This window comes from Seriola lalandi, unplaced genomic scaffold (genome assembly GCF_002814215.2).
Source record: "Seriola lalandi dorsalis isolate HSWRI2012SDOR001 ecotype SW California unplaced genomic scaffold, Sedor1 jcf7180002054944, whole genome shotgun sequence".
Taxonomy (NCBI): Eukaryota; Metazoa; Chordata; class Actinopteri; order Carangiformes; family Carangidae; genus Seriola; species Seriola lalandi.
The window spans coordinates 237,564-250,017 of record NW_019525495.1 but is presented as its reverse complement, the minus strand read 5'-3'; the positions used below and the strand labels follow the sequence as shown (position 1 = coordinate 250,017).

The following is a 12,454-nucleotide window of genomic DNA, read 5'->3' as shown; positions in this document are numbered from 1 at the left end:
CACAGCAAACATCACTTGTTCTTAATTTGCTCTACTCCTAATGTCATTGTGAACAGTTTTATGTCCTAAAAGTCAAATGTCTTCCAGTCCTGAGCCTCGTGAGCAGGACGAGTTTGATAAATTCTTCACCGTGTTTGACGGCTCTTCTCCGGAGGACGTGTCCCATGCCAGGCAGCTGTGGAGGTCCCTATCCCTCCTGCCGCCGCTGGAGTCCCGGCTGGTGTCGGCAGATATCCGACAGAGGCTGCCAGTGTCCCGGCCGCAGCGCAGCAGCACCGCTGCTGCTGGACCTAAACCCTCCGCCCTGGAGCCGCCGAGTGTCCACGCTCTCCGGCAGAGACAGGAGGAGAGACAGCGGTACGTGGCCATGGCCGACCAGAGGAGGGAGATCCTGGCTCTGTTGAGGAGGCAGAGAGAGTTGAGGATCCAGAGGGAGCTGCTGTCTGTGGACTTTAAACCAAAGGTAAAGCTCGGCAGAGAAAAAGTGCTGAATCTACAAAAACCTTCAGACTCTGAGGACGAGGAGCTGGTCAAACAGCTGCAGTAGGAGCAGCTGATTCATTATTATTTCTGCAACACTCAGGGGATTTACAGAGGAGCAAATATATCAAAATAAAAAAATAAAAGAGCAGTTTTTAAATGTTGAACGCTTTAATGATCTGCATGTGATGGAGATTTATAATCTGATTCCACTGACTCTGTGAGGTTTCACCTTAACACCTGAGGAAGCTACTGTCCAAACCGAATACTGTACACACTGTAACTGTAATGTGGAGTGAATTTTCTTATGTCACTTTTACAGTTGAAGTGAAAGAAATAAATTCACCCCCTACAGCAAACAGACATTAAAAACAAGCTTTTTTTTATTTTGTGAATTTAAAAAGTTTTGGGCACACCTAAACACACATTTACCAGCTATTGCACAAAATCTTTGTACATCTGTGTGTGTATCTTAAACCTGCTGTGTGTGCAGGACCGACTTGAATATATCAGAACCTGAACCTGAGGTGAACTGAGAGGCTGAAAATTCATCAGTCAGGAACAGAACATCTCTTATCTGATATTTGCCAAATGAGAACTGATTGAATAGGATGCACAAACTTTTTGGTTAAAATGTTTTCCCTTTTACAATGAGTTTTCTGCTGCAGATTACATTTTTAACTTTCAAATTACAGATGTCGACCTGACTTCTTTAATGATATCACAAGCCTGAAGATCTGGTGTCAGCTATGAGACCAGGATGCATACGGTAGCCTACAGCACTGCAGGTCCTGAACAGTCAGTACGCAGCAGTTTCCTTCAAACAGCATTACATAACATGAAGTGAAGCTTGTGTGGATATTCAAATTCCAAATATCCAGTGGAGAAGGCCCAACCATAATAGGATAAGAAGAGGCCTACTGACTGTTGACTTTAACTAATTTGGTTAAAGTTTTCAAAGCACACGGAGCACACAGAAGCCTGACGTCTATAAATGATTCCTCTATGTAATTCATACTCAAGCAGCTTCAAAGTGATCTCCATCTTACATCTACCTTCAGGACCAACAACCTCCTTCTGTGATGGTTGTAATGACTTTATAGTTTCCTCACTGATGACGGACAGCATGATTAACTTTAGCTTTAACTGGAGTTTTAATTGGAGCAGCTGTAAGTTTAGCTAGAGCAAGATATCATTATAGATTCAGGAGGACATTTTTTATAGACCCATTTAAAGCAAAGTTTGTAGTCTGCATAAAACAGGAACAGTTTTCCAGTGTAGATTGGTATCCGTTATAATAACGTGTTCTAATATGGAGAAAAGCAAACACACACATTTTTTAATTTGATCCTTGTTCAGGATTTTTTCAGCACTGAAGTGACCTTTTGTCATTGTTTTCATTTCATTAAAGGATATATTTGGTGATATTCTATATTTTTCTTTCCCACTAACAAGTATTGTGTGTTTATGAAAGCCTGATATCTTCTTACTCTGGGGCATAGAGCTCCATCGTTTCCAAAAACCACAAGAATCCACAGCCTGCAGCACCTATGTGAGGCTGTAATTAGCCTTTAGCTCTATGCACCGCTGTGCCTAACATCATCATGCTAACGCGCTCACCATGACAGTGCTGAGAAGCTGATGTTTAGGTTGTACTTAGGCACAGTGGTATAGAGCTAAATGCTAACACCATCATGCTAACATGCTCACATGCTGATGTTTATCAGGTGTATTCATCATGTTAGCCGTCTCAGTTTAGCATGTTAGCATGTAAACATTTTCAGACCCTCAGACTGAAAGTCTCTTCATAATCATCTTTCGCATCTTTGTGGTCATTTTGTGGTTGTTTGATTAACAACAATAAATGTTAACAGTTACTTTAAACAAAAGCTCTGGCCCATTGGTCCCCTGATCTCTTGACCCCTGTTTTGCAGGTAATAGGTTGTAGCCTTTTTAAGCCTTTTGAGATATTTCACTCTGGGCCAAAGTCGTGGACCAACCAGCTAATATTCCCATCCCCAGAATGAGCCACACTATTGCACTGGGTGACATGTCCCATCATTACCATGAACACACACACACACACACACTGTAGTTTATTGTGACTCAGTCCCACACACACCATCCTGCTGCTGTAAACACACACTAGTGCACCACATGTGGATTAAACACACACTCCTAACTGGATCTCCAGAGCACTGAAGCTCTTTTCATGCATTTGGAGGTTGAGAGCAAGTCTTAAAATGTTGGAACATTTATGCATGGCAATTAGTTTTATTTCTTAAAATAACAGCAAAAATTATATAATTCTTTAAGGTCCCGTATTTTACACATTTCTGGTGTTTTATTTGAAGTGTTGATCCAAGAAGATATATTTGTGCTTTTAAATACCAGCAAACATCTCAATGGTTCTGAGCCTTTCTTCTGATTGGCTGACTGTTTTCTGAGTGATCAAAACCTGCTTCACATCCTGGATTGTGGATTATCTGACCAGATGACCACAGTACGTCAGGCTGGGTAACTGTGTCTCAGGGACAGTGAAGAGCAGCACTGGGGGGCCACAGGGGACTGTTCTGGCTCAATTCCTGTTCAACCTGTATACGGCCGACTTTAAATACAACTCTGAGTCCTGCCACATCCACAAATACTCAGATGACACAGCTATTGTGGTGCGTATCAGGAACGGGCAGGAAGTATCTGATGACGGCCTTCAGTGAATGGAGCAACAAAACCTCCAAGACCAAGGAGATGGTCATGGACTTTCAGAGGTCTAGGCCCACCCGTCAGCCAGTCAACATTCAAGGGAAGGACATTGAGGGGGTGCAAACTTATAAATACCTAGGTGTGCACCTGGACAGTAAACTGGACTAGTCCCTGAACACAGATGCCATCTATCTATCTATCTATCTATCTATCTATCTAAATAAATAAATGCTGAGAGCGGTGACTCCTTTGTTGTGACATCACAAAGTTCCAGAAGTCCTGACTGCTCGTTTTAAGGCTCAGTGTCTGAATACAGGCTGTGTGCATTTCTCTGTGGAATGAGCGCATTAATACTTTCACAGTATTAATATAGAACCTAGACCTGCTTTATAATCAAACAACACATGCACACAAGGATTGCCTTTATACAATATATGCCCTTTAAGATCTTGATGCACTTTAGGCCAATAAACATAGAGGAGCAGAACACACACAGTGCTGGTCTGCGTTTCAGTTTTTTTGTAGTGGTTGGTGTGATGATGAGAATTTGCCATAAGATGTCAGTAGAAGCTCATTTATGGATATGTGTGTGTGTGTGTGTGTGTGTGTGTGTGTGTGTGTGTGTGCGTGTGTGTATGTGCACGCATGTGCGTGCGTGTGTGTGTGTGCATGCATGTGCGTGCGTGTGTGTGTGCATGTGTGCTGAAGTTGTTTACCTTCCTCATAAACTGGTGTCTCTGTGTGCTCCTGAGCTAAACCCTGACTTTTCTTAACACTGATAATTCACCGTAAAATGCAGAGACTCTCCGGCTGTGTCGGTGTCTGATATCTCAGCCCAGCAGTTTCTTCTCTCCGGGGTGGAAAACCATCGCCGTAATATCTGTACGCCAGCTGTTGCTTGCTCAGTTTGCTGCGCTTCATTACTGCTCATATGAGAGACGGAGCTCTGAGGGAGTATTATGGTCAGTGGGAACTGATGTTCCTGATATTTAACTGACATTTCATACAGAGCCTCAGGAGACCTCACAGCCTGATACAGAGCTGATCTGATGAATGTTCAGCTGCAGCACGTTGGCAACATCTCGCTTAAAGTCCAGCGGTATCTCTTGTCTGTCGACCTCCTGTTGCACCAGCTTTAAAAAATACATCAAGGTTTTATAAATTCTTAAATTTTGTAAACAGTGTTTTCGGATGAGTCAAAAGCCAAGCTCCATGCTTTTGGCAAATTGGGTCTGATGTTTTGGTTCAATGATGTTTTCAATTCTTCTTTATGTTTGTTGTGATTTCCAACTGGCATTTATGAAGTGCGAATACAATTTTAATTTCATTCAATAAATAATCTCATCCTATAACATATTTATCATTAGCAGTTTACACCGACATGTCAATCATATAAAGGATAAAGCTGGTGTCATACTATATTTTTGTTACTTTCAAAAAAATCCAATGAAAAGACCAAAAAATAATGTGTCAGCTCGTCTCTCAACACTTTAAGGTTGAAGCCCATTGGTTCCAATTGTAGACATAAATCTGAGTCAAAATAAATTAGTGTGTGTGTTCATGGTGATGAAGGAATATGTCACACATGTAAAATTTAACACCTACTATCACTCAACAAAACAATTTCTATGGAAATACCGAGTTGTGGTGGAAATTGTGTGAACTCGAGAAAAAGACGATGACCAGGAGTTCAGATGTCTCAAGTATTTATTGTAAGCTTGGTCCCAAGGAGATGAGCCGTACACTTCAGCATGTGAATCAGAGTAGTGCCCCACCCATTTCTGACGATGTCTTCTCTGACAGGGCGTATACAGGATATTCCTAAGTATCACATGGTTGCAACACTCCTCCGTACCTTACCCGAATAAGGCTAAACTATAGTCTAAACCTTTATGTGTGAAAACTCTATTGGTCACTTAAGCCTGGTCACTGTCACATGTTCTTACCTAATTAATATTATATGTGCCTTTTCCTTTCCCCCACTTAGCTAATCCATCACTAGAACTGTGTTTGGGCAGGTCTCTCAAAGTTATGCTTTTCCCTGCATCCTTATTTATAAGACCTTGGTTTCCCTAGATACAGGGGATAAAAACTGCTCCATCTAGACATCAACAGTCAAAATAGAGGCTAAATAGTGAGCCATTGTCTAACATTGTGAAGGTTGTTATGACATGAACTCTTAGAGTGTGAGTGAGGCCTACACAAAAAGATGAACACTAGAAGTGAGAAAAACTCCTTCACATCAGTGTGAAGTGGAATGTGGTTTTAGCAGCATGGCTGTATGGATGGCACCACTTTGGTCCAGACTTAAATATCTATTTGATGCATTGCTGTGAACATTAGTACAGACATTTATTGTCCCCAGAGGATGAAACCAACTAACTTTGATGATTTTTTTTTTACCCCCAGTAAATTTTGCGTTATCTTGCAATACAGCTTGCAGCTTTCTGTTTCATATCTGTTTTAGTTTTCTATCTTATGTTTTATATATATATATATATACATATTTGTTTGTTTTTTAAAGACAATAATGTGGTAATTTGGTAATTGTTGATTAAAATGAAATTTAAATAAACATGTTTATACACATCAGAGAAAAGCAACAAAGTACTATAAGATTACACTGTACCTAGAAATTATTTTTAGATTATGTTATTTATTATTATTAGTGGTAAAACAACCTAATTCTGCTATATCATGTTTATATTTCATTTGTAAATAACAATAATTTAATATTTATATTGTTTTACTCAGCATCTCCATATGGCTTTTGAAACTGTCAATGAATGGGTTAATTCTATGCTAAACTAGCTGGTTCGACAACAGATGTGTTGACATCAGGAATCTGTGAAATTGGCAGGTGCTCATACCAAAGGATCAATACTGAATGATGGGGACCAGAGGTGATAAATGATAAAGAGGTTTATCAAATCAAGCTACTTTCAATCGATTCACTTTTGACTTAAACATAAATGAAAATGTAGGCGTGAGTTTATCAGTGTGGTTCTACTTTAATCATCCGTTTGTGACACCTTCACCCTGCAGCGACGTGCAGAGAATAAGAAAGAGCAGGACACGGTGAAAAAAAACCTGTTGATCACAAGCACTTCATTCCCAAACCTTCACCACAACAATGGAGCTGTAATTAAAATGGATGGCTGGGTCTGTGTGTGTGTGTGTGTGTGTGTTGGTCTAACAGTGGCATTACTCTTTATATCACGGTGGGGCAGCTGCTCCGACAGCTGACGTTGACACACACACACAAAAACGGCCTTTACTCTTATTTATTTTGTTCTTCATTAAGTAAACTTTGGCATATAGTCATGTGTTTCCAATAGAAACAAGTAGAGAAATACACACACACACACACACACACACACACACACACACACACACACACACACACACACACCAATCAGGCATACAGACAACCATCTGAGGGGCTTGACACAATCAGCTGGCTTTGTTTTGTCAGTCAGAACGAAGACACACACTCTCAATTTTGCACTTTAATGACTGTGAGGATCCTGATTTACATAAACCATTAACTTTCCCTGTATTTTGAGGAAATAAGGACCCAACAAAATGTCATCACTTTCCATAAATGTCCCCAGTCTGAAGGTCTGAAGCTCAGATTGGTCCAAACAAAGGTGACGCACTAACGACCAATCTCATTGGTGTGTCCTCAGTCGAATTGAATTGAATCAATTTTGAAATTCCAATAGATGTTTAAATCTGAAAACTACATGTAACACAAACCAATGGTGCGTCACTGGAAAGAAAGACGTGTTCACTAACGAGCTAGCCCGTTTCTGTCTTCAAAAAGATCCAGATATTTAGATCTGGACTTAGATTTCACATAGTTCACATAGTGACGAACCCACAGAGAGTTATAACCAACTCCGCAGCGCAGACGGTCTCGTTTCTGTGTTCTTCTGCCCCCTAGTGGCCAAAATAGTTTATTGCAACTTTTTGAAGCTATTTTATGGCTCCAACTATCTTTTATCTGTCTGAATCTGTTGCCATTTTATCTTTTCAGATCCATCCATCCATCCATCCATCCATCCATCCATTCCATCCATCCATTCATCCATCCAACCATCCATCCATCCATCCATCCAACCATGCATCCAACCATCCATCCAATTTCTTCCACTTAGCATCCTAAGCAGTGTACTCCAGACGTCCCTCTCTCCACACTTTCCAGCTCCTCCTGGGGGATCCCGAGGCGTTCCCAGGCTAGATGGGATATGTAATCCCAGTCTACCCCGGGGTCTCCTCCCCGTTGAATGTGCCCGGAGAACCTCGAAAGGAAGACCTATAGATAGATAGATAGACTTTTCTTTGGTACATATAAACCAGTGGCACCCCCCCACCCCCTTCTTCTGACCTGTCATACTCATCTCTGGTAAAATGATACAACACTTGGAGCATCAAAGAGTCGTTCCCTGATGCAACTTCACAGTAATAGTGCAGTTAGGAACTCTGCAGGGTGCAGACTGTTGGGCAAATAGACTTTTCCGGTCACCGTCTGGGGTTGGGATCGTCTGTGGGGTCAGTTGATAAACGGACGGGGGTCACGAGGCAGACGTTTGCCATTTATTTTATACACACTCTTCCATACACCAGTACACTGAGGTGCTTTATTTGCTGAGGTGGAGAACAGCACTGAGGATATTTATGGATCTGTCTCCAGCGTCTGTGTCAACCTGTTGTGTAATACAAGAACAAAGACGCATGAGACAAAAAAAACAAAAAAAAACAAACACTTGGTGTCAATACAGCGGAGAGGGACACAAATCACCGGGACACGCAGTCTTTCCAAAGGCATGTCCCTGAGCTTGAGTTTAAAGGGAGGTGATATACAACTGTCTCCTCTCCTATAAAAGCCACATACCCAGCGGGATGTTTTACTGTTGATAAGTACCAGGAGCGGTCTTGTAAAAAGTCCCACTTTTAATGAACAAGCTCTGTGGCTGCTCTCTGACTTTGAATCGTCCTCCGGGACTCGCCACGACTGTCTCAAAGCTCTCTTAAACTGCTGCTCTGCTCTTTTCTCTCCGGGATGTTTGATGGAGCAGCCTCAGCGTACCTGCGACACATCAGGCAGTAAAACATTTTACTGAGGCATCTTTGATATTGTTTTTCTTGATCATGTTTCTTGGCTCCAGATAGTAGAACTGGCTCTGACAGCAGACACTTGTGCCTGGTCTGTCTGGACAAATCATTTGCTCATTGTTGAGCTAAATGTTTAACAAGGCATTTACATGGTTTTGCTTCAGCTCAAGCTAGATTTAATTAACTTGTAACTTTAACTAACTGCCTGAACATATCCTCGAAGTATCTACAACCCATATTTTACACTGACAGAGCATCAATTAACATGAAAACAACGTGACAGTAGCTGCGTTTCCATTGCAGATTTGTGCAAAATAGAAGCGTTTTCGACAAACACATTTGTGAATGTTCTGTGTTTCCACTGAGTAATGCTATGCAAATTAACCTGGGTTTCCTCCTCTCGCAATATCATTGCAATTAAACATGTCAACCGATTTTCCAGCACCTGCTAATTGTTGGGAAGGTCGCATCCACCACAAAGTCTATCTGTAAAGCTAGTGCTGTACTGTGTTTCCCAATCGACTTGAGATTTTGCTGCTCTGTGATCTTGGTACATGTAGTATAGGATTATGCTTTTAAATGAACATGAAATTGTAGGGATTACTTTGATGTAAAGCAGGAAACTGAAGGAGCATTTTGCGCATCAAAATGCAAATTCATAAGTAATCGAAGAAGTTCTTTTAAGATCATTTCAGATTGTCACAGGACTTACAAAATGAAGAAAATATGCCACTGGAATAATATAAGGGGGGCGTGCTGGTGCAATGCCTGGTTTCCTCTGGGTACTACAGCTTCCTCCCACAGTCCAAAGACATGCAGGTTAGGTTAACTGGTGAGGTGTACGCCACCTCGTCAGCTGGGGTTGGCTGCAACCCTCAAAGGATAAGCAGTATGGCAAATGAATGAATGAATGCTATTGGAGTAGAGATCAGTAAATGAGTTGATGCTCATGTTATACCAGTGTACACAGGTGAACGGTTGGAATGAAGAGGAGATGTTAGAGAGAAAAGAGTCCAGTCAAAGTTGATGTCGTATCTGTATCGAGATTTTAATAATCAGTACTTTTAATGATGATACTCACTGCTATCTCATGTTTTCAATGTGTGTCTCATCACTGTGTTTCCCTTTACAGAATCCCTCCATCATAACAATCACATTCAGAGGAAGTGGATCCGCAGTCATCCATGTTTTTAGAAAGATGAAATCAAACAACAACAACAACAACAACAACAACAACAACCCCTCCCTATGACTGTAACAGTGGTTGTTCACTTTCAAACATCCAGCTCCACTCACCAGATACATAAAATGTCACAGTTAATGAGAACGGTTATGCATCGATCACCCTCTACAGAGAGAGGAGAAGAGGTGAGTCTGGGGTGAAGGATGGGCAGTTGGGTTCATGGGAATAAGGGGTATTGATCACTGGTGATGTCTCATTGGAAATGAATTGTATCATTATAAATGCCTCCTTGTTCCTGATGCAAACAGATAACCTGTTTCCCCTTCTTCTAGATCCTCTGTGTTCAATTTATTTGTATTAGTCATGCCGGTAATGTCACTGCAAACAATGCTCAGTGATGTATACCCAGCCTCCGTGTGTGTGTGTGTGTGTGTGTGTGTAAAAGCTCTTGTTTAATACTGTGTTGTCGTTAATAGAGAAGGTCACACTGCACAGCGAGTCTGTTTGTACCAACTGAAAAATGCAGGTCCACCTTGAGATGAAGTATTACTATCATCAAGCTCCATTAAGCCCAGGGGCAGCACACAAATATGCATCTAATATATTCTCCAAGGACTGAGACTGTGCTGTACCTCATTTAGTGTCAAACAAGAGGTTCATGTCATCATTTCATTGCTGTACAAATACATCATGTATCAACTAGTTGCTACTGCAAGAAGTACAATTAAAGTTTTACCCACACGTCACCAAATATGCTAATGTTTGTCATTATTCAAAGCTGTGGCCTCCTAATTAACGATTCTATTTTAACAGTTGCGCAAGTTACTATTTTTTAATGTGAAAGAGGTCGCTTTAGATTTTCTTCAGCTTTTTAGTGTCTTTCAGGAGAGTGTTTCGGTTTGATGGGTCACAGTGTTACTGCTGTGGTTCACTCACACCAGCTCTCATCTCAAAAGAAATGCTTGTGGTAGCAGCAGGCGGCAGTTTGCATCAAACAAGCTCTGATAAAACAACTGCACACTCCCTGCTCAGCCCCAAACAGCACGCAGACACAGTGTCACAATTGGTGTAAGGAACACAGGCAGGTAAACAGGCTGAGGTAACATGGTAGGTGGCAAGAACAGAGCCCACAGCGTTACAGCTTGGGAGACACAGCGATCGGGGCAGAGAGAAGACGAAGCTGACGGGTTTAAATACTGACAGAAGTGATGACGAAACCAGCTGTGTCCCGATTCAGGGGCTGCATCCTTCTGAGGCTGCATTTGAACACCGATTGCATAACAGTGGCGCAACTAGACCGTCCCATTTCAAAGACTCCCTCAAATTCGTCCTTCTTTTCCTGGCCAATGAAGGATCCAGCGGGTGGACCATTTCTGGCCACAACCCAAGATTCATTGCGTTGGTAATGAAATGAATATGGCTGTAAACAACACTGACAGAGAGCCTGAGGATTACACTTTTAAATGCAAGTATCGGGTTTCAGCTCAGTTCAACAGCCAATGGTACAACTGTTAAACAAATGCCTTAAAACCTCAGGTTTTTGTGACACAACTGGGCACAGTTGGTGACGCAAACTCTCCTCTCCGTCTCATTTTGGTTTGGCTTTCACAGTCTACGATGGCCGCGTCCCACGAAGGTTGCAGCCCCTGAATTGGGACACTGCTACTGGGGACAGGTGTGTGAGTGAGTGGGGAAGGACAGGTGACTGGGATTGGAGGAAAGTCAGAGGACATCTGGTAGCTGGATGGAGAAAAAAGCAGATCTGGCACAGAATGGCCAAAATGATCAGGGCTGAGACAGAAATCCTGCTGCACAGTTTGAGACTACCTGGGGAAGAAAGTGAAACATCTAAAGGTTAAAGAGCCAGATATTTCCCTCAGGAGCTGGTGGAGACCAAAAGAGAGGGAACAGATTTATCAGGGGGACACAAACACTACTTCACAATAACGTTAATGTTGTTCCACATCTCGAGGGTGAGGAAGTTGTCCAAAGCAACTTTGTGAGTTATATCCATGTTGTGTTTATGGCCCCTCTGAGCTGATGGCAAGTGGCCAAAAACAGACCAATAATTAATTTACTGCTTGATTTTTACTCACAAAGAATTTCATCCATGTGTGTGCCAATAGGTCTTGGCTGGATTGCGTTGTGATTTAAATCTGCAACCTGTTAAACTAAGAAAATTCAAGCTGGATTTGAACACACCATGGGTTTTATGACAGATTTGGCCTCGGAAACAGCCTCACTAGCCATTGTTCATTTTAGCCAGTTGACACTTTTACTATCTATACTCTGAACATTAAAAAAAAAACAGTCAAAATTGAATTTAAAGTTGAGATAATAACAATACACTGATTAAATGTCAGCTGTTAATGAAGATTAAAAGGTCTAGTGTTAATCATACACCGTAAAAGCATCTCCAAATGTCAGTGCCACAGTTCATCACTTCGTTTGTCTTATTTTGAAAATATGAACTTTATAAAGCGGGTCATCTGGATCAATAATCAATGAGTGTATTCATATAAATTAGTTGACATTTTGCTACTTTCTCCGACTGAACCAACAGCCGGTTTGGACTTTGAGATTTATCATTTACTGTGATGTAACCCGTTGGGTGGAATCAATGCTGTGGATGACGTTTCCTCACCTGCTGCCTTCAGCGTCACCCCGTGTCTGTGCTGTTTGCAGCTCTGTGTGTTGTAATGGAGAAGATGGAGGCTTTCTGTGTCTCTCCTTCATTATAAATCCTCCATCCCCATTTACAACGTCTGGCGTTGCAGCGAAACAGAAGCTTTAACTGCTTATTTAATCTTCCCACTCTGCATCTCTGCCGGCCATTACAGCTCCCAGAGTCCATCCGTCACGTCTGTGGAGGTATTATGGATGAGAGGGAGTCAAGTTGACTCATCTGCAGGATATGGGAAGGGAGAAGGAATCCATGCCCGCAGGTCAGCATGGAACACAATCCTTCTT

At 41.8% G+C, this 12,454-nt stretch overlaps 1 protein-coding gene across 1 annotated transcript; it reads left to right on the top strand.

Annotated features, from left to right (window-relative positions):
* Window positions 1-51: 51 nt before the first annotated feature.
* Window positions 52-613, top strand: hoatz (HOATZ cilia and flagella associated protein). Its single transcript, XM_023393816.2, has one exon. The coding sequence runs from the start codon at window positions 77-79 to the stop codon at window positions 545-547; it is 471 nt and encodes a 156-aa protein (XP_023249584.1). The 5' UTR covers window positions 52-76; the 3' UTR covers window positions 548-613.
* Window positions 614-12,454: the final 11,841 nt, after the last annotated feature.

What these genes read in the sequence shown, in the direction of transcription:
- hoatz (XM_023393816.2), top strand. Translation starts at nt 77, where the DNA reads ATGTCTTCCAGTCCTGAGCCTCGTGAGCAGGACGAGTTTGATAAATTC.